The 27,065-nt window shown below is 43.4% G+C and overlaps 2 protein-coding genes across 2 annotated transcripts; both read left to right on the plus strand.

Moving 5' to 3' along the window:
- Window positions 1–189: 189 nt before the first annotated feature.
- ppp1r3b (protein phosphatase 1, regulatory subunit 3B) lies at window positions 190–1,017 on the plus strand (the record flags this gene model as incomplete). Its single annotated transcript, XM_083903435.1, has 1 exon — window positions 190–1,017. The coding sequence occupies one exon, from the start codon at window positions 190–192 to the stop codon at window positions 1,015–1,017; it is 828 nt and encodes a 275-aa protein (XP_083759561.1).
- A 4,726-nt stretch (window positions 1,018–5,743) lies between these two features.
- Window positions 5,744–26,749, plus strand: prr12a (proline rich 12a; the record flags this gene model as incomplete). Its single annotated transcript, XM_083904230.1, has 15 exons — window positions 5,744–5,826; window positions 7,797–7,954; window positions 8,602–8,763; window positions 8,995–13,655; window positions 14,960–15,187; window positions 15,320–16,010; window positions 16,163–16,659; window positions 16,923–17,039; window positions 17,247–17,380; window positions 19,795–20,249; window positions 20,400–20,519; window positions 21,274–21,371; window positions 21,914–22,045; window positions 22,844–22,939; window positions 25,420–26,749. 15 exons carry the CDS (start codon window positions 5,744–5,746, stop codon window positions 25,552–25,554), a joined length of 7,767 nt encoding a protein of 2,588 aa, XP_083760356.1. The 3' UTR covers window positions 25,555–26,749.
- Between the last annotated feature and the right edge of the window lie 316 nt (window positions 26,750–27,065).

A 27,065-nucleotide genomic window follows, 5' to 3' on the forward strand; every position in this document is an offset into this window, starting at 1 on the left:
CAATTTTAGTTTGTTATTTCGTTAGTTTTCGTTAACTATAATAATCTTGGTCTCAATGTGTCAAACACATTAGGGATACTTTGTAGCTTGGCAAAATTCAACTTGCCACACTACCCCATCAATGACAGCCTGTAACCTCTAAATATCTGGTGTCTTCTGTCCCTTTCAGAGTTTTCCCGTCCGCCCACCATGGCTACAGACATGGCTCTACCTCTGTACCCATCCAAAAACAAGTTTCTCCACAGGACTGCTCTGAGCTCCTGTATAAGGTTTCAGCACTCGCACCGCATGGATCCGACCAAGCCAGATGATAGGAGCTCGTCCTTGAAAGAGAATGGAAAGGCTAAAAAACAAGTGACGTTTGCTGATCAAAAAGGCCTGTCACTGACCAAAGTGAAGGTCTTCTCCGAGTTTAATGACCCCATTCTTATTCCTTTGAACATTGAGATGGCGATCTCCACTCCGTCCCAGGAGGACAAAATGATGCTGGACTTCGCCCCGCCGTCCTCAGACTATATGCACTTCCGTCAGAGGCTGGACAGGAACTTTGTGTGCCTGGAGCGCTGCATGCTGAGCGACAAGGCTGTGGTGGGAACTGTCAAAGTCAAAAATTTGTCGTTCGAGAAACACGTGAGGCTGCGGGTGACCTTTGACAACTGGAAGACGTACAAGGACGTAGACTGCACGTACATGGAGGAGACGTATCCCAGCTCGTACAGTGACACCTTCTCCTTTGAGCTGTCTCTGCCTCAGAAGCTGCAGCCGCAGCAGTGTGTCCAGTTCGCTGTCTGTTACGAGGTGGACGGATCGGAGTACTGGGACAGTAACCATGGCGACAATTACAGGGTCATCTGGTCATCAATGAGGAGGAGCTGTCCAAACAGACACGGCTACCACACGGACTCCTGTGACTATGGGATACATTTTGACCCATACGGAAGCCCCACCTGTTCCCACGGGATCTTCCCTGATTGGCCGAGTTACTCCAGATACGAAAACATCGGCCCATACTACTGAACCTCTGTGTGGCTTTGTGCTTGTTTTTAATGTCAGTGTTTAAACGACAGTGTTCAATCAGTGATGACAGTAAACCTCACCTGAGTGTGGTTTAGTTTTACTATGCAACAGTGTTGCTATGGTTACATCTGGCATCCATTCACAAATTTTCTTCATCCACACGAGGGTCCAGGGCAGAGTTTGAGCCAACCTTCGCTGACATAGGGAGCAGAACAGCATGTTGTTTGACTGTGTACACAGAGAAAGGACTTGCTAGAACATGCAAACTTCACACAGATAGGCCATCAGTCCAACTGGGGTCCAAACTGGTGACCTTCTTGCTGTGAGGCCAATTACTAGCCAATGCACACTTGTACATCTTTCCAGCCTCTGGGAAGTCGATGCCCACATTTTGTCAACGTAGATGTGGTCATCGATCGATGTCTCATCACAGCAGCTCAGTGTAACACAACATAAACTTCACTCCGACATCAGAGACTAAGCTGATCGCCTGATTTTTAAAAGAGCTTCTGTTTTTATTTCCCATTCATCAAAAAGTGATTTATCGAGTGCACACATCAGGTGGGCTTTGTTTTTGCTCACACTAATTCAGCTGTTGGGACTCTCGTTGGAACCAGATGGAAACAAAAGTCAAATCCATCTCGTGAAGACTGAAAGTTGACTGCAGGTTATTTATTAAACTGTATTTGTTCAATGTATCAGTGAAATTAATTAAAACCTTTTTTTTCTTCTTTTTTTTTAAATTGTACTTTGTTCCAAAAAAAGTGTAATTAAATAGAAACATATTTGTATCTGACTGAGAGAATGTCTGGTGAATTCAAACCCCAAATTAAAATGATATAAACATACAGCAAAAACAACATAAAAAGGCAGTGTTGCATATAACTATATAGATATCACATGTAACTACATGTGTAACTGTTAATGACAGTTTAACTGCATAATATATAACAATATAAGACACGTTTTTGCAAAAATAAATAAATAAAAAACAGATCTGACTACATAATAAATAATATTCACTATATAAAAGGAAAAGTATTAACATTATGTTACATATATAAACGTAAATATGCATTAACTACACAAATAATATATAAAGTAAAACATATACAGATAAAATAATCCTAAAACTTAAATCTTTAGTGGCTGGTACAGGACCTACACATATATACTGTAAAGGCAAATAATTTATAAAAACATATACAACTTACATTTTAATGATAAAATGTTACAGATCAAATGTATAAACTTGTTTTAAAACGTTTCATTATCATTTTGTTCATAGACAATGTATTGTAATGTATGTATTATAAACATTAAGATTAAAACGCTATACAAGTGTGTCGTCAAGGTAAACAAGGCCATTATCAAGGTGCAGAGATGGATGAATTAACAAAGTGTCTCGTCTCCTTTTCTTTTACAGAGTACATGACAGAAGTCCATAACAACTTCCAAAACCAAGTACTGTAGTTTCATTTACATATAATAACATGCTGAAGTGTCCTTGGGTTTAACCCCAATTGCGCCTGGTGGCTGTGCCTGTGGTGTGTGAATGGGTGTGGAAGATGTGTGATAGAAAATGATGCGTTGAGTGAGTGAATGGCGTCAATGGGTGAAAAAGCTTAGTGTGGTTATCACAACGAGAAAGGTGACCTAAATATAAATACAGACATAAATTTACCCTGACAAATGTTCCCACATGTCCAGGGTTACCCTGACATGAATAGGAAAGGGAGTCTTCTGAAGTCTCACAACTGGATGTCACTGACACACTGAACTGTATTTCATTTACTAAAGAGTAAATTAGCATATATTTAAAAAGTGAATGATATTGGAACGGTAAATAAAGGGCTGGGGTGTCCCTGAGCAAGGTACCCAACCCCCATTGCTGCCCGGGCACTGCACAGTGGCTGCCCCGTGCCCACTGCTCCTAATTATAGGAAGGTGTGGGATTGATAAAGCACTGACTTATTTACTTCTGGTGTTGTGAAAACTTGTTTTTACATCAGTGACATTTAGTGTGTGGAACTATTGTTAAGGGTAAGGAACACTGGAGCAATTGAGAAAACCAGGGTTGAATGCTGACCTTGGTATCCTCTTCATCCCCCGCACCTGCAGGCAAAACTTTGGCAACAGGGCTTTCAGTCTCAATTTTGATTTTGCCACCTGATTGTGTTTTGGGTTATTTGTTATTTATCTGCTTGTAAAGCGACCTTGGTTTTCGTGAAAGCCGCTTTATAAATCAAAGTCATCATTATCATTATTATTATTATGAAGTTTCAGAAAGTAATGCAGGACATAGAGTGATGGTTCAGGACATACAACACACACACATATATTCTGAGGCCGTCTGTTGCTCTCAACGAAACCTGCGCCCTCTCTTTTATATCTCAGTGATACATACCTGTGTATCCTCAGTGTCCTCCTTTATGATTCAGAGACCTGAAAGAAAACCAAAATAATGCACCAGTGGATTAACAATTTTGTTATTACCTGTCTGGTGTGCATATTTAACAACAGTTGGCCTGATGAGAAGGATAATAAAAAGCAGGCACATCCTGAGGAGAAAATTAAGCTGGATTCCCCCCCCCCCCCCCCCCCCCACACACACACACACACACACACACACTATAAGGACACTAGCATCCATTATCAGCTGCAAGGCTCTGACCTGGAACCTGTGAGGGGAAAAAGAGGAGGAGATGACCCAGCTGGAGATGACATACAGAGGTGGGAGTGAGACAACAGGGAAACAGCTGAAGGGAGGCACTTTAAGCATACATTGTTGGATCGTTTAAAGTCTGAGTTTCTGTATTTTCATGCACATATTATGAAGATTTACTTACTGTATAGAGCTGCTAGTAGAAACCGCCCAGTTTTGTTATGGTGCAAATTGTAAAAAAAAAACTGTTGTCATAACAACCAGAGAGGAGGATGCTGAGGAAACATTCATTCCCTGCATGACAACCAAGTGTGTTCTTCCTGCATTCTATATAAACTTGTTAGTTTTTGCACGTAATGCACAATTTGAAATAAAAAATAAATATAACTAATATAAATATAAAAAAGTAAGTAGAAATAAGACAACACAAGAACATACTCAACCGATATACAGGGAATGATACAAAAATATTCTAAAATATTATAATATAAATATTTAGACTATAGGACATACAGAGAAGAATAAAATATCAGAATGCAACACGTACAATATAAACAACAAAGAGCAAAGATACATCTCTTTTATCAGGACAAAAAACGTCATACTGCCATCTGCTGGCGAAAGCATAACATGTAAAGGTTGATCAACATTCTTTCACTATGTAAGATTTACAGGTGAAAAATAACTTTAAACACTGTGGGTCTTTTGGGTTCTCCGCAAGCATTAAATAACATTAAAATCAGCAAAATTCGTATTTTTTTTCTTCTTGTTTTTCTTCGTCTTTTTAATTGTTTTTGTGTGTGTTTGGGGGCAAGAAATGTAAGTGTGTCAGAAATATACTGCAAAATGAGGATGCGACTGTGTGAAAGTGACTGCGGAGGGTCTGTGTGTGGATCTGCACGGTTATTACTGCAAACATTGTGCACTCGAAACCGTCTCAGCCAATCGCAGCGGCCAGAACAAACCTCACACTATTTTCTGTGTGTATCTCGCTCTGTGCGTGTGTGTTTGTGTGTGCGTGTGCACGCTTAAAAACTAGTCTACGTAGTGATAATTAGCTTTACAATACGCCTGAAATGTGGAAAAGCATGCATGACTGGCTGGCAGACTGAGCACCGGTGAATGGAGGTCACCCCAGACACTGAATGAGTCTCAGCGGTGAGACAGAGAGGGGGAGAGGGAGGACGGACAGCGGCCAGCCGCCTTCAAAAATGGCGTCTCCGGAGGAAAATGAGTAAAAAATATTAAAACGCGCGGCCTGCTTGCTTTACACTTCCTCGTTTAGCTTCTATGTGTTTAATTCTTTTTCATTCTCCTCGGCGAGGACACGCTGCTCGTCGCTTTTACTCGAATGGCTAAAGAGAGCAGAAATACGCGGAGCGAGCATTTGGAGGAAGAAAAGCAGCGCCGTTTTATTTTGATGCGTCGTTACTGACAGCTAGCATCTGCTGCTAGCACACACAGTTCTGATCCAGAGCGGTGGCAACCATTTACATGCACAGAAGAAGAAGAAGAAGAGCAATTTGAGAATTGGGGGATTTCGTTTCTCGTCTTTGGGCAACTGCTGCGTCCAACGTGGCCTGTCGAATGCGAGCCTTTTTGGTGTTAGCAGCGTAGCAACAACTAGCCTAAAGAAAGGGGAGGAGAGACGGTGAAAAGGACGCATTCAAATCAAATGTTTATCAGCAATTCGTCCATCAGCGGCCAAATCCGCCGCATCTCCATCATGAGCGTGACCGATTCTGGACTAAACATCCACGCATGGAAATGATAAACGTGAAAGGCGTAGGAAAAGGAGAAAGGCTTGCTTTTTTGGAGGTGGTTGGATTATAACCCCGTAGACCCCCCTCTTTTTTTCATCCAGCTTTCTCCTCCTCTCCTCCATTTCTCTTTCAATATGCTGTTTTCCACTCCTGAGGACTTGCTTATGAAACCGGGAAAAATAGCCTGAAACCGAGAAAAGGAGGAATACTGGATTTTATATATATATTTTTTCCGTGATCTGCTTTGCGACGTTCTCGTTGCTTTCGTCCTCGTCGTACGCATTGTAACGAGCCATCAATGGATAGGAATTACCCGGGAACAGGGTTTGGTGATTTGGGCGCAGGAGCAGGATGGAGTTACGAGAGGTCGGCAAAAGCAAGGTATGTGATGGATTCAGACAATGTGCAGATACATCACATTTACCGTGCAGGACACTGTGTGTATGTGTGTGTGCGTGACCCATGTAAACAAATGATTGCCACTGGCTTCATAGATAAGGAAGCCATGGCTCGCCATAATGTGTGTAGTGCATTGACATCCAAACAGTTGCATAGTAATAAGATTATAAACAGGAATAGGAGCAGTGTGCGTGTCGTGGGGGTGGGCGGGGTGGAGGAAGGAGAGGTTGGTGGGTATGAATTGAGTGTGATTGACAGACGTGGGTTTTAGGTAGACCTGGCAGGGTGGAGGAAGAGGAGCAGAAGGAGGAGGAGGAGGAAGGCGGTGGGGTGGGGGTATGTCTGGAGCATCCATAGGAATTATTGTTCCCTGTGTGCAGCAAGGCCTGGATCCAGAGCCTGATAGATAGATCCAGTGGATTGATGAGAGCTGGGAAGAGTGCAGACACAGCAGCAGTGGCTGAGCCCCGCTGACAGACATCAACAACAAGAAGTGATCTTCATTAAGCACAGAGAACCACATAATTAACGTTAGATTGTAAAGGAAGCAAGAAAATGCACTCCTTAAGTGGCTATAATGCCCTCTTCTCACCACACATGTGTTTGTAATGCATTTTGCCCAATTCGTGATGTGGATCATTGCCTCTCGCATTTGCGTGGTTTATGACCATTTGCATAATTGAACAGCACCATGTTCATAAACTCACGAAACGAAATACACGATTTGTGATTTGACCAACAATAAACTATGGGGATATGAACGAATGTACCATGGTGAATTCACGGGATTATTGAAATGATGGGAGGTTGTCTGGGCTGTGTAAGATTAGCCCTGTGTTTTAGCTTTGAGTTAGCCTGCAAGCTAGCGTTATGTTGCATGGGAGTCACTAGAGGCCTGTGCACGCAGGCACCTTTGTCTTTTTTTAAGGTGCGCATATGCCCTGTTTATACATTTTTGACCCATTTTTCGATGTCAGACCTTGTACGAAAGTCACAATGCCACCGTCGGAAGTGATATTTAGCTAAACGAATGTAGTTACTTGCTGGTGTTTGCATGCATACTCAACATAACATGCACTAGCGTCGCCTCCTACTGTCCAGCTGTTAGCTGCACAATAAGAACGTGTGGTTGCATTGTTAAAAATAGACAAATGTGAATTTTCCACTTGGCCCAAATGTGCACAGTACTCTCATAAAATGTATTTAAAATTAAAACACTGGTCTCGCAGTTCAGGCCTGGTGTCTGCTGTTATCTCATAGCTGCTGTACCTTTATGCTAGGCGATGGTAACAGCAGTAGCACAAATGCTAGCATGTTACCTTTTAATAGCCAGTCACGCGTTTTATTCTTTTAGAGATGGAGGCTCATTTCTAGCATTGAATTAATGTGCTTGCATGTGCATCATGCAATGCTTTGAAATTGCTAGTAATGTATCACATTATTTTTGCATATATATTTGCTTTGACATATTTGCATACATTATAACACACTTATGATTAGAATAAGAATTACTTCACTGAAATGTTATTACATATTTATTGTCTTGCAGCTAAATTTCAAGGATTAATTAGACTCATCTGGAATTTGAATTGCATGTAGGCAATGAGACTAATGATTACGAATGAACAATTGTTTTCACTTTATTATTTTAATGACACATTAGCTTCCGAAACTTCAGGTTCAAATGAGACATCTGAGATTTTCACAGGTAAGTTACTGTTAAGGGACCAAACAAATAAACAGCCATTGTAATTAGGGTCTGAGAGCACAAGGTGTGGAATTATTTTTCATTATCATCATTAGTTAGTTATTATTACTTTTAATTGAAGTGACCTCAGTCTCTTCTCAGTGGTCATATTTTAGAAATAGTTGAGATGTATTTAAATGTACAATTAATGACACTTAAACCCCCACCCCTCCACCCCCCCACCCCAATTTCCCCTTTCCCTCAGTCTTGTATATGGGAGTTCCAGATCATCCCACCCGGAGTCTGAGCTCCTCCACCGACAAGCCTACGCCACCCCACACCCTCTGCAGGGCTATGCCTCCAATCACCACCCAGGGAGCTCTGGCCAAGGCGGGGCTTGGGGAGCAGCTGGAAGGAGTTTGGGTGAGATAAATGTCATACCGTCCATGTCATCACCATCAGGGGCCCCAGCAATGAATCAGTGTATGTCTCCATGCAGCCCCTGCTTGAGTGTCATTGAAAGATGAACACATTATAGAATAATTGATTTTAGGTCTAAGATGTTGTAGCCTCCATCTCAGGAAAAAATCTAGTAGTCACAGCATTCATTCATGCACTATCACGTACCAAATCTATATTCAGAATCTGCCGGATGGCAATACTACCAATATTAAATTCTTACTCAATAGAGCACATACAAAACATCTGTATAACACATGTTAGCACATCTATGCTATTAACCATGTATGGAGCAGTAATGATGAATTGATTTCTGGGAAGAGAAAATTACTTTTTTATCTGCGTCAAACTAATATAGCTCAAAAACGTGGTATCTGATCAGTGCAGTGTCATACACTTGCTACTGCTGAGTTTGTATTGTTTCCATTTATAATACTCGTATCAGAATCAGAATTTCTCTCCAGAAGATATGCTAAATACGCCTTTTAGACAAAATAAAATATTTTCAAAAAGTTTCTTCCATCTGTTTTAGATTGTATTTGTACCAGTGTACTAGTGGTCAGTATTTACTTTGTTAATCCATTTTCATTATTTTGTTTGTCCTTCTAAAGGTCTGTCGGGGCTCTTTGACACTGGCCTCCACCATGCCAGTCCATCTGCTCCCGATGCCTCTGTCATGAATCTGATCTCAGCCCTGGAGTCCCGGGGTCCCCAGCCTCCACCTTCTGCCTCCTCCCTTCTTTCCCAGTTCCGCACACCTTCTTGGCAGACAGGTGGGGCTGAGAATGCTTCTTCTCTATTGTGTTGACATTCAAACAGGCCTCACAGTCAACATGACATTTAAAAACATTGTAATTTTTGGCTCCATCAGAATTCAGTCTTTGCATTTCCATACACATTTGAAGCATCTTGTTGGTACACTTATTCATGAATAATTATTTTATTGAAATAATAACTTGGTGCATCCTGAGTAATCTTGCAATATGTCTTCCTTTTCCTAACAGCGATGCACACATCTGCTCCTCCTGAACTATTCATCTCTGGAGCCCTTCCTGGCTCTGGCTCATTCCCCTCCTCCTCAGCTCTCTCAGCCTATCAGCATCCAGCATCCTTCTCTAGCCGTTCTTTCCCTGCCGCCTCCCTTTCCCTCCAGGACACACCCACATTTAGTCCCACATCCAATGGCCTACTCTCCCCACATGATCCCCTCCTACACATCAAGGCTCCGTCTCAGTCAAGCCTGGGTTTTGATAGACTCCTGTCCTCACAGGGTGCTGCTGCAGCTGCTTATAGGGGCAGCCAGGATCCCACTGGAGCCACGTCGGCCCAGGCATCGTCTGCCAGGCACCTGCAGTCCCACCAGTTCAACCTGCTGTCATCACAACTCCAGGACCAGTCCTCCCAGCTGTACAATGCATCTGTTTTTTCCTCAGCCCAGCCCCAGGCTCAGTCCCAGTCCCAGTCCAATTCGGCTCAGGAACGAGCTGTGCCCCGACAGGACAGTGTTATCAAGCATTATCAGCGGCCCACACCAGCTCAGTCACAGCTCTCATCCTCTGCTGCCCACTCCCTTCAGCACTACCTCAGCTGTGGAGGTGCAGGGTACCAGCAGATAGCCACCCATCATAGACAAGCTGGCCTTTCTTGCAGCCCATTGGGTGACCAGAGCCCCTCATCTGACCACAAGACCGCTTCTCGCACTGAACAGTATCGCCCAATCATCCAGCCTCCCTATTCTTCATCCTCTTCCTCCTCGTCTTCATCATCAGCTGGAAAAGGTACCAAAAGCAGCTCCAGCAGTGGCTATTCTTCTGCCAGTTCAGCTTCATCCTCAAGGACTCCTCACACGCCCCCTTCTGCTTCCTCTACCTCCTCTTCTTCCTCCTCTTCTTCTGCCACTTCTGGTGCTCATCCTTCCAATTCCATCCCCACCTCCAGCTCCAGTGCTGCCCCCTCGAGGCAGCAGCCCCCTCCTCAGACAGCTCCTCCTCCCCCAGCCCCCCAGCAGCAGCAGCCCCCTGCCACATCCTCCTCAGCATCCCAGTCTCTGCCCAAGTCCTGCCTCTCAGGCTATGGTTCTCCTGTGCCCTCCGTGAAGACCCCCACTTCTGCCCTTACTGGTCAGACCCCACCCCAACAACAGACACAGTCATATTCCCCTAATCAGCCCCCTACTTCTCACCTAGCTCAGTCATATGGAGGCTTCAGTTCACCACAAGCCCAAGACTTGAGCTCAGGTGCTGCTGGAAAAGGATATGGAAATTTAGGTGGACGAAGCCAGTCATATTCCACTGATATTTATGGAGCTGACTCTGCTTATGGATCTCTTCCATCATCTCTTGGTGGAGCTGGAAGCCCATCACTAGGTTATGGAGCCCCAGGTCACTCTCCTGCCCTTTTAAGATCAAGTGGTTCATCAGGTAGTGGAGCATCTGGGGGAGGAAGCAGCACCGGCACAGGAAGTGGTAACTCTGGCTCAGGAGGAGGATCGGGAAATAGTATGACAAATGAGAGAGGTGGAGGGGGTAACGGTGGAGGATCTTATCATATTCCAGACTCTAGCCCCTCTCCATCAGGCAACTCTGGCATCATCCGTCCAGGATTACACTCTCCAGTGCCCACCTGCCCCACACAATCTCCAGGAGGGGCAAGCTCAAATAAATACATTCCCTCAGTTCTCTCCCCCACCTTTCTAGCCTCCCCACAGGGCTACCCTGACACTAGAGGCCCTAGTTCCCAACCTCAGCCGTATCACTCTACTGCTTCCAAAACAAAGGCAGACACGTCCATGCTCGGAGTGGGCTCTCAGAGATCCCAAGAGGAAGTAGATGATGATGATGAGTTCCTGATTCAGCACTTGCTGCAAGCCCAAGCAAGTCCTGCTCCTCAAGCCACTCATCACCACTCTCAACAGCCACCCCAACAGGCATCACAACAAACACAGCCTCAGCCTCAGTCAGTGCCACCAACCTCTGATTCAGGCAAAGGGCTGAGCTACGACATGGGCAAGACCTCTGAGGAGAGGTACCATCCCCAGAGTGTCATACGTACCCATAGTGCTACATCCACGGCTGGAGTAGGAAATGCAGGTTCAGGAGGGTCCATCTCAGGGCTGGAGAACCAGCTGGAGATGTCACTGAAGAAACAACAGCAACAGCATCAACAACACCACCATCAACAACAACAACAACAGCAGCAGCAGCAGCAGAGGAGCGAAAGGTCTGTCGGAAACAACAGGAGCAGTGGAGGGAGAGGCAGTGCTGAACAAGTGCACTCACACCTCCATCACCATGACAGCCTAGGCTCGGTAGTCCACTATGGACGGGGTGACCCATACACCCAACACTCCCTTGCCCCGCAACACTCCTCACATAGTCAGCACGTGTCTTCTCACTCACAGATCCCACCACACACACAAATGGATCTCCAAAAGAAGCCACAGGAGCGTGCAGAAATCCCATATCCTCGGAAAACACCAGAAGTCCAACAACAGCATTCCCAGTCCCAAGCTACTGCTTCCCTCATGGACTCTCCCACTGATCAATCTCGTCAGCCACCACACCTTCTTCAGTCAGTGCTGTCCCACACCACCCGCAACAAACTGGATCCTCATCAGCAGCATCACAAAATGGACTCACATCGGCAACACCAACAGCACCATAAGATGGACTCTCACCAACCACACCAACAGCACCCCAAAATGGACTCCCACCCACAGCATCAGCAGCACCACAAAATGGACTCTCATGCCCAACAGCAGCAGCACTCTATTAGTCAACAGCAAGCTGTAATGGAAAATGCTAGTGGGAGACTTGGTTCAAGTAAACATCAGGCACAATCTCAATCCCAAACCACCCAGCTCCAGCTTCAACTCCAGTCCCAGGCTATGGAAGTGGCTGTAGCTCACTACAACCATGGGCCCCCTCCTCATCAGCATGAGCAGAGCCAGGTAAAGCAAAGCACAGTGGTCTCTTCCTTAGACATGTTGGAGCGCACTCTTTCTCAGACAACGAGCGCAGACGTAGCTGTTGCAGAGGACAGATGTGGTGGAGCAAGCAGTGGAGGAAGGAGTGGAGCTAGCAGTGAGCGCCACAGGCAGCAACAGCAAGAACAGCACCCATCCCACCATCAGCCACAGCAAACCCACCACTCACAACACTCCGCGTCTGAGCTCCACTCCTTCCTCTCTGAGCCTGATATGAGCTTATCTACTCCATCCCACATGCACCACCTCTCACAGCATCACCCACAGCGGCAGCAGCAACAACACCAACAAACCCACTCTCACCACCCACTCCCCCACCACATACCTCCACCATCTGCCTCAGCTCACTCCCAGCCACAGCCTGACCCACAGCCACCACTCTCATCCCAGCTCACCCCTCAGCAGAGCCAACTGGACCAACAGCGTTCAGATCAGCACCAGTTTGACACAGTCAATTCAGTGGAGAAAGCAGACCAGAATCAACAAAGTAATCGCTTTGTTCCCCTGACTTCTATCTGCTTTCCAGATTCCCTTCTCCAGGATGAGGACCGCTCCTTTTTTCCTGGAATGGAAGATATGTTTTGTGCTGAGGACTACAAGTCCAGCTGTGCTGGAGGTGCAGGACCAGGGCAGGGGGAGATGAATGAAAGCCATGCTGGACAGGAGGGAATGGAATCCATGAAAGCTGGGCAGAATGCAGGTGGAGCAGGGGGAAGTGCTGGAGGTAGCTATGACATCATGGGTCACCATGGTGGCGATCAGGGTTATGAACCATACTGTCATGGTCTTGAGGAACCCAGCAACAACACCATGACTCTGGATCTAGACTCTCTTAAAACCCATGAGCTCCCTTCCACTGTCAACACTGAACAGCTAGGACTGATACAGTCCCAGGGCCCAGCTATGGGTATGGGCTCCAACACTGCTGGTCCCAACAACTCTGGAGCTAAAATGTCCGCTGGGCCTGGAGGAGCCAACACAGGAACTGGTCCTGGAGGCCTCCAGTCTCCCATTTTCTGTTCATCTCGTCCCAAGAAGCTCCTCAAGTCCAGCTCTTTTCATCTGTTAAAAGAGCGTCGGGACCCTAACACACTGCCTAAGAAAAGTTATGCTCAAGAGTATGAGTTTGAAGATGATGAAGATAAAGCTGACCAGCCAGCTGACATCCGTTTGAACAGCCGAAGGCTCCCAGATTTGTTGCCAGACTTGGTGTCCAGCTGCAGAAAGGGAGGAGGAAGTGGTTCTCTCAGCCCTTTAATGGGTGACATTGACTTCTACCACTCCTCAGGCTACTCATCTATGGGTTCACACTCTCTTCTGCCACAGGATGGACCAAAGAAGAGGGGCAGAAAGCCCACCAGACCGAAGAGAGATGGCCCACCTAGGCCAAGAGGCCGGCCTCGTATCCGCCCAATGCCTGAGCCATACACTCCAAGAGGGATGATGGGGGAGATGGGTGGAACAGCAGCAGTAGGAGGAGGATTCACTGTGGAGGGACGAGGTAGAGGCAGGGGCCGTGGGAGCCGAGGTAGAGGAGGAAGGAGGGAGGACATGTATATGGAGATGAGTGGGAAGGAACAGGATCCAATGCACCACCATCACCTTCAGCAGCAGCAGCAATCGCAGCAGCTCCATCACCAGCCTCAACAGCAGCAACACGAGCCCATTCCACCTCTGAAGGTCAGTGGCTTTCTGTCCAGAGAAGAAACAGAAATATTTTAATTAAATGTCATTCAAACACAGAGATGTGATGATAATGTATTTACTCTACAAAGGTACAGAATTACAGAAAAGTGAATAACAGATGAGCCCTGTTCGTAAAAGGATAGTTCAGTTTTGTTGTATGATGTAGTGGCTCGGGGTGTCACGTTCTCTATTGTAAATTAAATATATATCAAAACAATGGCACAATCTTGACCTTTGAACACAAATGTGGAATCAAGGATTTAACCACGTCCCTAGTGTGACATCCTGAAGTTGTGCCAGAGGGAAAAAAGTGTTGTGGTTGTAGCTATTGTAGCACGACTACATGTAACCTCCTCCTGGTAACCTGAAGCTGCCAACTAATAATAGTCATGGCAACTGCTTATTTGGACATTGACCGAACTCCAATCCCATCCCGCTTCTTTCCGCTTCTCTGAAATATTTTGTGTTGACCGTGAGGGATGAGAAAACCACGGTGTGTACGTGATGATATGCATGTGTAGCATAGCACATGACATCGGTGCATGCATCATAAGGATGTAAAAAACATCCTAAAACACAGGCAACTCTCCCGTCCTTATTTGGAGTGAAACTTCCTCAAAATTCAATTTGCACTAAAGCGATAACTAATAGGTGTATTTTGTATCATCGGACATTGGACCTTATTCAGTGGTGGAAAACCCTGGATTTAAGCATGTCTGGTTATTGTTACCTTCGTATTGTTAATGAATAAATTAATTTGACCATAAGGCCTAAGTGTGACAGCCTGACCTTGATGTTCACGATCACTAAAAAGACTTAAGCCACAAGGCTCACCAAATTGAATTTAAGTATGCTTTTCTTTGATAACATAAGAATATGTCCATTGCTGTATCTTGCCACTGTAGATGGCATTTTCCAACTGGATACTGATGTGTGTAAACCACTTACTCTCCCACACCAAAGTCATAGAGAAAATCAGCAGCTTTAGCTGGCAGGGACACGGGAGCTGCTGGTTTGCTGCTGCCTTGTTTGATAAGATTGTGCCACTGAGGTAAATCTCAGCAGATTTCAAACGCTGTAGTAAAAAATGGCACGTTGTGAATAAAAATTCCTTATATTACCAAACTGCAGAAAATCTGAACTTTCCCTTTGAATGGGAATGAATGTAATTGTGTTTTGTGTGCACACCTAGTTTCTGAAAATGTCCTGTACTTTAGACGTTGAATTTAATGAATGCATTTCTCATCTTGATGTAGTGAATTACTTAAAGTATTCATCTCTTCTCCATTTTCCATTAGATAAAATTACCAATTGGCACCCTATCCTCCTCTGATGCCTTGCTGAGGACAGACTCTTTGTCTGGCACGGACCCTGCTTTGTCAGACGGCTCAGTAGGCTCTGCTCCATCACTTGGTCTAAGTCCCGGACCCCCATGCAGCACTGAAAGCACCAGAAGTCAGGACAAGAACAAGCAGAAAAGCCACATGATGAGTGAAGGAGTGGATGATGAGAGGCTGGAGGAACGGGTAAAGGATATGGAATTTAATAGAGTTTAATTAAAGATGCTTTGTGTTGATTTAAATAAAGATTTGATTTAATGTATGGTCATTACTGTAAAGTTGTGAGCTGACTGTAAGTTTCTCTTATATTTCCTCCAGGGGGACGAGAAGGACTCTGAGACCAAGGCTGGCTTCGTGGCTTCATTCTTGGACTTCTTGAAGACAGGGAAGAGACCTCCAGGCTTGGACATCTCACCGGGAATGGAACCTGACAATGGTGAAACCTCACCTTGTAAATCAGTGGGTTTGCGCCCACTGTCTCCTGCACCACCTCCCCCACCCCCACCGCCTCCATTTGGGGATGGTGAAGGGAATGGTGGCCTGGCCTTGGGCAACTGCCCCAGCCCCAAGCGATTGGAAGACGAGCTGAAGAGGAACCTGGAGACGTTGCCATCATTCTCCTCTGATGAGGAGGACTCTGTTGGGAAGAACCAGGACCTCCAGAAGAGCATCTCCTCAGCCATTTCTGCGCTATATGACACTCCGCAGCTAACTTCCAACATCCAGACCCCACTCCCTCCTCCATCTCCCGAGCCTCAGCCTCAACCCACCCAAGCTCCTCTCACTCCGACTCTGCAGCCTCCCACGCTTAGCCCACAGCCTACCATGCACACTCCCCTCACTCAGCCCCAGTCCAATGAACCTGATATTCTCCAGCCAGAAGATGGAGACATGGAGAACAAGGATGAGGAGAATGAGGAGGAAAGAAGCACGGGAGAGGAAGAAGAGAATGATATAACAGAGGAGAGAGAACCACAGCTGGAAACCTTGGGTGCACCTAAGCTGGATGGTAATGCTACTTTTGTTGGTCTTCCCATTTTTTAAGGTTTTTTTTTATAGCACATTTAATTGAATATTTAAAAAATGCTATGACTCATTTCTTGTATAAAATTATCTATAGAGGTTAACCTTAAGCTCAATTGTCCTCTTCTCTCCTTCTAGCACTTTCTCCCGAAAACCTTCCAGCACCAGCAACACCCGAACCACCCTCTGCCCCTCGTTCTCCCACATCCTCCTGCTCTACTTCTCACTCCCCCCTCCCTCCCCTGTCTCTCCCCTCACCCTTACCTCCAAAAGAAGAACAAGAGAATTCCCAGTCTCCAAGCCCAGTTACTCCCACATCCTCATCACCACCACCACCACAACCACCACCTCCTGCACCTGTTAATCTCCCTCAGCCTGCAACTCCTCCACACCCAGCTTCCCCTCTTCCCCCACCTGAAACTCAGAGGGAGTCTCCCATGCCATCTCCGGAGTCTCCCGCCTCACCCGAGGAGCCCCCACCTCCTAAAATCACTTCCTTGCACCTTGCCCAGAAGCAAGAGGATGCTGCCATTGTTGGAGAGAGTGAAGAGGATGAGAGCGAGAGTGGAGGGGAGGGCATTTTCAGAGAAAGAGATGAGTTTGTCGTGCGAGTGGAAGACATACGAACCCTCAAGGTGTGTTTGTATTTGTGAGATTATTATTATTAATAAACTACTCCATTTAGGCCACATTTTTATTTTTAGTGTATAGGCAGCAAACTAAATCATTACATTAATAAGTAGATGAAACTGTAAACATCCATTATTGTTAAAGCTAAGGCTAAAATATCAATAAGTCACATTCTTTTAATAATGCAAATGTACAGATGTTTGGATCTGTTATTCATGTTAACAGAATAATTTTAATCTTATTTGTGTGCCCTGTTTTTATGCCTCAGTTGGCACTGCAGACGGGCCGTGAGCCTCCACCCATCTGGCGGGTACAAAAAGCCCTGCTGCAGAAGTTCAGCCCGGAGATCAAAGATGGACAAAGACAGTTCTGTGCTACAAGCAATGTGAGTGATGCAATGTCACCACCGTTTACAGTCCGTGCTTCATCATAGAACTGCTGTGTAGTATGCTGAAATGTACACACAGATAGATTCCATGTCACCAGAGTCCAGAAATTTGACAATCATGAAATTTCTATGAAAATGTCTCTCTCTCTCTCTCTCTCTCTCTCTCTCTCTTTCTCTCTTTCTCTCTCTCTCCCTCTCTCTCAGTATCTTGGCTACTTTGGAGATGCAAAGAGACGATACCAGAGGATCTATGTCAAGTTTTTGGAAAATGTGAATAAGAAGGACTATGTAAGAGTCTGCTCTCGGAGACCTTGGCGCAGAGCCACCCCTGCTCTCAGGTACTACTATTTACCATATGGAAAAAATCTCATTCATATTAAATTAAGCCTTGCTAGATTTAGAATGGGATAAATCACTGTGCCTTGAGGCCCATCTAAAAGTCAAGGCAGGGAGAGGAGTTCACAGAAGCAGGAGGGTAGGCTTAGGTTCATGGGGCGAGGCTGGTTGAAGTCCAAAAACACTGAAAAATAATATGGAGACACCATCATGTGGGCCAAGATGGAGCGAGGGTGGTGGAATGGAAAATACCTTTTTTCTTGGGCTCATTTTCAAGTGATGGTAACAAAAAACTGTAGAGATTAACTGTTTGTGAACGTAGTAGATCTGCTGTTGCTGAGTGTTGATGGAATGGAAAAACCAGCAGATGAAGGTTCCAGCCTCTGGCAATAAATAATGCTGATGTTGTCAATTACTTTGCTAAGACACATGGCTGCATTTAGATTCTTTCTATAGCTGCTGTCAGACAAGTCCTGACTTTCTCAGCATATTCTCTGGAGGAGCTGGTAGAGTCAGGTCATGCGAACTCTGGCATTCTGTTTCCGTGGAAAGCGTCACATTTTTCTGCATGGGTGTACATCCCCGCAGTTTTTGGTTATACTAACATGAGGATTCTTATAAGTCTGATGTTTCTCACATGTAATTTCTCATCAGGAGGTTGCCTTCTTTGTATGTCCTTGGAGGTTATGGAGTTGTACATGTGTGAGAATCAGCAGTCTTCCTAAGATAACCTCAAGGAAGTCTGCACAGTTACTGCCTATGTTATCTCTTTTCACAAAAACAAGAGCTTGCCTGCCACCAACTGGACTGGAAAATATCGTATGGTCTCAAACTGGAGATGCGATCATCAGCATAGGGCTCACACCAAACACCGTTAAAATGGGCGGATGGTGAAATTTATGTAACGCCGACCTGAGCAGACCTCTTTTCACATGTGAACATGGAAAGTATGACCTGGCCTTTATATGTGAAAGCAAATGTTTGCTGAAGTCGCTCCGGACATTCCCCTGAGATTCTTCCTCCAGCTCCCAAATCTAATTTCCGGTTATTGTCTGAGTGAGCTTATGTGAGAACATAGCAGGAGAAAGCATAATCTAAACTGATAGATGTTAGCAGATAGAAACCAGGGCTGCAACTAATACTTATTTTTCTAATCGATTAATATGTCAGTTATTATCTTGATTAATTGATTAGATTTTTGGTTCATAACATGTAAGAAAATATTAAATAATGTTGATCAGTTTTTCCCCAGAACTCATTATAATTATCTTCTCAAATGTTTTTTTTGTTATCTGGGCAAAAAAACTAGAAAATATTTACATTTAAGATGCTGAAAAACAGAGAACTTTTGAAGAAGTTTTGATTATTATAACACTAGTGCTAGGCACGTTAACGCCTTAACGACGTTAGCGGTGTCAACTTTAATGCATGGCACGTTTCCATGACAACTGACCGGAAAAAGACGCACGTGACGTCATGTGTACGTGCCGTGGTTTACCAGTTAGCTCTGTTAGCTGCGTTAGCTCCTTTAGCGCCTACAGTCGAACTGGAGCGTTCTGTTTATTAAACGAAAAGAGCAAAGCTACAAATAACCAGCGTAGCTGTGTACTGCGTATGTGTGCCTTTGTTTTTAAAGTTTAGCGTTACTTTAGAGCATGGGTGTCAAACTCTGGCCCGCGGGCCAAATTTGGCCCGCCGTGTAATTTCATTTGGCACTTGAGGCAATATCAAATTAACATTAGAGCTGGCCCGCCGGTATTATACAGCGGCAATCGCGCTGAGTTTAACCGGCGATTTGGCGACTTTGATGGTCAGTATAGCGGTATTTTCAAATTTATTAGCTTGTGGAAAAAGTTAATGTTGATATTTACCTCAGAAGGCTGCAAAAAGAAAAGAGGCATTCAATTTTTTATTTAAATTTTATTTGATATGCCATTGATGTTTTTTAATTATTATTATTATTATTTGAAACTCGATTTTGCATGTCACTATAAAGTTATATAAGCCTTGCTTGTTCAATATTCAATGCAAAACTTGTTTGGGTCCCTATTAAAAGGTTAATTTGTTCAACCTTGGCCCGCGGCTTTGTTCAGTTTAAAATTTTGGCCCACTCTGTATTTGAGTTTGACACCCCTGCTTTAGAGACTCATTTTAACAATCGGGAGTCACGTAAACATAGCATCATTGGGTTCATCAATGTGCGTTAACGTTGACGCCGTTAACGTGCCCAGCACTATAAAACACACTAAAACTGATATGAACGGCTAACTCTAGAGAATTATTTAGATATTATCTGTAATTCATTTCTGAAAATGGCTTATCCTCTCTCTGATTGTTTCTACATTTACAGTATATCGACATATTGTATATGTACGTTTTATGTCCATCCCTAAAATGATTCCTTCATGTGTCACAGACGCCAGTCCCTCTCCAGAATGGCTTCCCCTCCTGCAGCACAGGTGCCGGCCAGAGTCACGGAGAAAGAGGAGAGAGCTGCTCCACCAATCCAGAAGGAACAGAGGGAGAAAACGAGAACAGGAACCACAACGACGACAAAGGAGCAAAGGGAGAAGAAGGAGTCTCCAGCTGCAGTGCCCAAAGCTAAGGAGAGGGAGCATGAGAAGGAGAGACAGCTAGAGGCTCCGCAGCAGGAGAAATCGGAGAAGCGCGCCACAGTAGAACGAGGTAGAGCAAAGGAGGAGAAAAAAGCTGTGGAGAGGAAGGAGAAAGAAAAGGCTGAGCGCCCACCCAAGTCAAAGCCAGCCAAAGTTAAGGCAGAGCCGCCACCTAAGAAAAGAAAGAAGTGGCTGAAGGAAGTAGCTTCTTCATCAGACTCTGACTCATCGGACGAGGCAGTTAGTGAGAATGAAAGTGAGTTGCTACAGATTTCTCTGTTTGCATGCTGCTATTGCAAAACAACAAAAAATAGTTTCTATCACATTTGAGGCACAAGTGTGTCATGTATGAAGGTAGAAGGTTGTTTCTCAGTGATGTTTTTTTGGTGATTTTTGAACTACTCAGTGCCAGTGAAGGGAGGCGTGAACAACCGTGCCATGAGGGAGATGTTCAGGAGCTACGTGGAAATGCTGGTCAGCACGGCCCTGGACCCCGACATGATCCAAGCTCTGGAAGACACGGACGGTGAGAGCACTCCTCAGCAGTGAAAACCCACTCATTCAAGCTTTCTTTATGTCTTCAGTGTGAGAGCTTAGTGTGAGAAGTTAGTAGTATAGCCTGTGTGGTAGCATATTTTCAGCTGCTTAAACATCTGCACCCAGTAATCAGTATTAAGGTTGTTATTTGCAAAAGTGGGTGTGTGTGTGTGTGTGTGCGCGCGCGCGTGCATATGTGTGTGTACTAGGGCTGCAATTATTAACTGATAGCTAAACTACTTTTTACAATTTTTAGTTCAGCTTCTGTGAAGTATGTGAATATTTTCTGGTTTTTGATGCTTTGCATCATATTAACAAAGAAATCATTCAAACTGAAGAATTTTGGTTTGTAGACCTCATTTTGACGTTTGAAAACCAATATTTTTCCACATTTTATGGACCTAGCAATTACTCGATTAATGAAGAAAATAATAACAAACAGATTAATTGATCATGTAAATAATAATGTGTTGTGGCCCTAGTGTGTAGTTTAGGTAGGTTGGATTAACACCACAACCATTAACAAGTTGCCAGGTTGAAGCCGTCCGGCTGAACAAACTGCCTTTAAGAGAAAAGGGTAATAGTTTGATTTAATGCCGAAATGAATCATTAAATGGTTTTGAAATTCCAGTAAAAAGGGAGGTGATAGGTTAAAGGAAACACGGAACGGCTGCTTTCTACAGAAATGGTTTGCAGCTATGTGAATGTTGTCTAATTCACTTGTTTGTGTTGACTGGCCACAGATGAGCTGTACCTCCCACCAATGAGGAAGATTGACAGCATCCTCAGTGAACAGAAGAGGAGGATGCAGAGGAGAGTCAGCATGAGCTCTCAGCACCAGGTAATCTGTCCTAAACTGGGTGCTTGGCCCTTATGTCAAATGTTTACTATGTTTGTGCACAAGAAAAAAGTCTAGACTCATGTTAAAACCAGTTTGATCTCCATGGAAACGAAACAAAATCTCCTTTGTCGTGACATGCTCATTCATTTAGACCCAATCCTGTAGCTATAAATTTTGATATATTTTCTTCTATGGACTTTGGTGCTATAGAGTGAGTGCGTAATACATTTCAGTTTCCAGTGAGAAAAGAGGGTCCTAAAAAAAGAGTCCAGAAACAGGAATATGTGAAGTTCTGTATTCTGAGGCAGGTAATACCTGCGCCAAGCATCTGCAGGCAGGCAGGCCTGGTACACAAGCTAATTCATGATGATCTGGGAGAAGCCAACCAGTAATTGGTCATGTTTAAAGACATTAGGAACAACTAAAGTTTTTTTCTTCTTGAGTCCACCACTGGCTGCCGTTTTTTTTTTTTTGTGAGACCATCAGTGTTTCTTGTCTCTTTGTGTCTGTTGCTGATTTGTTTTCTGGCTCTTCGTCAACAGGAAGTCCTGCATGCGTATCCACAGATCATTGTAGACCCCCTTGACTCAGGAGTGGTGAGGGTGCGGCTAAGTGGGGACGCTTACAACCGCAAGACCCTCAACAGAGTCAAGAAGACCCTGCCTAAGCCACAGGTAAGCGTTTCTGTGTTTATAGGCTTCACTTTTGATATTTAACCCTTTCACACACACATTTATACAGTGCAGCTGCTGTATAAATATCATTTTCTATCACACATCTGGCGCACCCATATACTTTCACAGCACAGCCACCAGTAGCAGTGTGGGCTCAAGTGTCTTGGAGAGTGAACCCTAACCTTCCATTCCAGTTGTTCCACTCCTCTACACTGTAAATACGCACTGAATCTCATGTGTGATGAGAAGAAAACGTTTTCAGCTTCTCTCCTCACCCCTGCTGCAAGTTTCTATTTCTGCTCCATTTTTAAAAGGGAAATTCATGTTTGGACAACTTTTTTGGTGCTCATGACAGAGACCGTTTTTAAAGGACAGAGGCCTTGAAAAAGTGACATTGAGACCAAGACCAGGCCACAGCTGATTTTATTTGTTCAAATCATTATTAAGATTGAGTGGAACATGTCTCTGAATGCAACAACACATGTAGTTTTTACAGGTAAAGTTAGGTTCATGGCAAAGAAAAGACACTGTGTGTTTGTCTCGAGTTATAAAGTTAGTTACCACAAGAATCTGTTTGCATAACATCATGCAAATGGAAACGCACATGGCAAACACTACATACTGCACTGCCACTCCCTCACATGAGAGAGCAGAGTGTGTAGATCATGTGATACACATTTATACACTTGAGTTTTTTTCCATAGAACTGTAGAGTTAAACTTGACTTCAGTTTTAGACTGTTTTATTTACTGATGCTTGAAGAATCAAACTGAAATTAAACCGACTGCTTTCTTTCAGGACCTAAAGTTGTCGGCTGAGTCATATCGGATCTACAGTCTCTACCACTCCCTCCATCACTATAAATACCACACCTTCTTACAGTGCAAGAAAGAGGTAAGCAACCACGTGTGCCCTGTCACTATTAAGTTTAGCTTTTAGGTTTTTTATTGTGTCTGTTAAAACTTTAATAAAATACACACCTAAAAGAATATACACTATATGATATAGGACGGCTGACACTCAAAATTCATCAATACATTTTAAAATATTGAAAAAAAGCACATGATAGTGATATAAGAGGTGAAAAAAATTGAAAACAAGTAGGTAAAATTTTTCTTTATTTTTTTTTAAATCTAAACTAGTGCTGTCAGTTAAACGCGTTAATTAACGTGTTAACGCGAACCCATTTAAACGCTCTTTTTGGCTCATGTAAACACATGGAACACATTACTTCCTGCTTCACTGTCATCACATGACTCGAACAGCACACACACATATACACAGCTCCTCACACACACAAGTTACACACACCAGGTTTAGCCTGACAGCGTGGTTCAGTCTGTAGAATAAGATGTCTAATAATAATTCATCTATAACTATATTTTGGCTTGAACAAATATTTTATAAATATTGTGTCTTGAAATTGCTGTATTTCAATTTCGATAAATTTCGATTAATTGTTCAGCCCTACACTGCAGTATATGCAAAAATATGCAAATTACATTTACACAAAGCAAGCTGATCAACTTTTCCATGTTGATAAGAGTATTAAAATGAGGAAAAATAATTGTACAAAAAGAAATCAAGGGACATTTAGAATAGATAAAAATGTGCGATTAATCGAGATTAAATATTTTAATCGTTTGACAGCACTAATCTAAACCAGTTTCCTATGGTAGTGAGCAATATTGTTTTTGATTGACTCTTCCTTACATAGTAGGACTGCAACTAACTATTTTCATAACCGATTCATCTGTCAATTTATGATAATTTTCTCAAATGTTCATTATTTTGTTCACAAACCAAAGTTATATATTTGAATGATTTCTTTGCTTTATGGAGCAAAGAAATCAGAGAATATTCAAATTCAAGAAGCCTAAAACTCAAAGAATTTGTTTAAATCTTTTTTTTGTTTTGTTTTTAATTGAAACCGAATAATCTTCTATCAAATTTGTCAACAATTAAGTTATCTAATAATAATTCATGAATTGACTAATTGCTGTAGCCCAATAAACAGATTACACAGACTTGGAACAATCTATTAAATACATATCTTGATGCCAGAATATTAAAATTAAAGTTGTCTTTGCAAAACATAAAGAGAATATAGATTCCTTGCCCATCTAGTTGGATTTTATTTGTGAATTGCAGGTCCAGTGTGTAAGAATTGGTAAGAATCAGGTACTTTTTAATTTTACTGAACCGTTCGGTACACCCTGTTTGGTTCAATACTCAACGGCAAACAGCGGTATTTTGGTACGTTTCAGCCCGTAAAAATTTATTAAAATACACACCGCTGTGTGATTAGATCCTCAGGAGCAGAGACATGAGCGCAGCGCTGCTCATGCCACATTCAGAGCTAATCAGCGACATGCATGCAAATGTTGAACTGGAAAAAAGGAAGTTTGAAGCGGCACTGTCTTCGTTTAAGTCCGCTGTATGAGATCATTTGAATTCAGCGTAGAATACGATGAGTGTGATGAAATGAATGTCAACAAACAAACCACAGTGTGCAAGCATCTGTTATGCAGCGCAGTGAAGTTGGTTTGAAGTTGGATATTCGTCAGACACTCGCTCTAAAGCGCCACCCAGAGCAAGCGCCATCGCCCGTCTTTCACTTGGAGCAGCACGGTGTATTTGTAGTTTCTGTGAGTGGGTTAAAATGTATTTTTGTTGGATAGCACTAAATTTAATTTATTTTTAATTTGTGTGGTTTTATGTTTGCTGTTGCATTTGATCAGATAGTGCACTATAAAAATAAAGTTTGTGGTGTGATTATAGCTGTGCTTTTAATTATTTTTTACAATGTAATATTTCCTTTACTAGTCTGAGCAGTTTCATATTAAGATATGGAAACCGTAGCATTACCGTGGCCCCAAAACCGTGATGCATACCGAACCGTGGAGAAACTGTACCATTGCATCCCTAGTTTGTATGGTGGCAGTCATCTTGGAATCCCATGTCGGGGTTGGTGAGGTTGCTCCGAGTTGGAAATCCAAGGTCGTGACCTCAGAAATTCTGTTCGCAAAAGGAACACACCATTATTCTAAAGCTACCAAAAGCAAATGTATAAATACACTTCTACTATAAATCTACTTATGGGTTGTATATTCATTTCCTGCCAATAAATCCTCATTAACTCACTGGACCATTCATTTTAAATCATGTCAAAAACTTTGAGGTAGATCTGAATAATCTCATTTGAAATACAAATGCACATATTTAAAAAATATTAATATCAGAAACATTGAGCAACCATCATTTAGAAAGCAGAACCACATTCAGCTCATATTTGCTGCTTTTCTTGTTCTTCAGACCTTAGTTTGAGTCTCAGCGATCATCACAATGTGTCTGTCTGTGTGTCGCTCTTTCAGACCAACACCATTGAGCAGGCAGCTGAGGACCCAGGCCAAGAGGAAGTCGTTCAGCAGTGCATGGCCAACCAGAGCTGGCTGGACACACTCTTCAGCTCCTTCATCGAGCTGCTCACGCTCGGCACCAAAGCCTGAGCCAACTGCACATACAGAGACACAGAGAGACTCCAGGGACGCAAGAGGATGAGGAGGGAAAAAAAAGAATTACAAAAATAGAAAGAGATGGATCCACTGTACAGCCCCCAACCCTCTTCAAGTCTCTAATATCTGAGGATGAATTTTCAAGGCCCTTTATGAACATGAGTGGCTCTGTTCATGTGACCTCAGTCACTTGCCTCTGTTCTTTTTCTTATTGTTGATCAATGACTTGACAAATGTCTTACTTTAAAAGGAGGGGGGACCCCCACAGGGTCAGGGGTCACATGTGGCTCAAGAGGAAACTGACACTGATGGTGTAACACAGCGTGGGGGAGGAGGAGCCGTAATGCCAAGTTCAACATGTTAACCGTGTGTCATAAAGACAATAGTTTCAACAGAGAAACTACTACTGCTTAGTTTTTACATAAATTATTTTTTTGAAAAGACTAACATCAGCTGTTGGCTTTTGAAGAGAACGGAAGAAGGCGAGAATGCTGTTTTTAAGCAGCACGTCGAGCGCAGCCATAAGCAAACACGGACCTGTCTGCGGATGGAAACATGAAATGTGGAGATGAACGCTCTCTCTCGCTCTCTGTGTGCTACGCGAAGGGCAGCACCAGTTAGCTGTGTGATAATATATAAACACATTTTTATTATTTATATGAGGAGGTTTTTAACTTAAAAACGCTCACAAGCGCCGGGTTACTGCCCTAACATTTTAAAACCCCTTTTTATTTTCCACCGGTTCAGTGTACAATCAGTAACCCACATATCCAAATCGTCTTCCCCTCTATACAAAAGAACAGATGCTGACACAGGACCATTGTATCTAATACAGTGGGTGTAAAATAACACACAAAAAAAGAGCGAGAAGAAAAATATGGAGAGAAAAGAAAACGAGAGAATGGTAAAAAAAAAAAAATCCATTTGAAACTGTCATTGTTTTTTCTGTTCAATCATCATGTCATGCAGGTGCAAAGAAAAAGAAGTAAACTATCCATTTCCCATGTGGGAAGAAGGAGTATAAATAAGTAATATTTAAAGAGGAAATAGTCATTTCATTTTTATCATTTTGATGTTTGTGCATACTATGACTTATTTTGAAAACAATCTAATTTTCCATTGAAAAAAAGGAAAAAAAGGCGTGTAAATATTGTACAGTTCTTGATGAAATTCTTTGTCCTTCTGTACATTAACTCTCCTGTATTTGAGAAACAAATAAAATCTGCAAAGAACACAACTGTGTGTCCTTGTGAGGACCAGGTCTGGTTAATGCTTTCAAATGATTTTCATTGATTAACTGATCTGTCAGAGAATGTATCGTTCTGTAGAGCAGGCCGCCCCGAGTTGAATGGAATTGGGCTTGTAGCTGGAGAGTTGCAGGTTCGAATCCCCAAACAGTCAATGACTTGGGTACCCCTGAGCAACCCTAACCCTCGAGTGTCCGGTGTAAACATTCTGCCAAATCAAATATGTGGATCATCTGAATAGGGAGAAACTGTGTTTTC

Source organism: Microchirus variegatus (genome assembly GCF_963457635.1).
Source record: "Microchirus variegatus genome assembly, chromosome: 17".
Classification (NCBI taxonomy): domain Eukaryota; kingdom Metazoa; phylum Chordata; class Actinopteri; order Pleuronectiformes; family Soleidae; genus Microchirus; species Microchirus variegatus.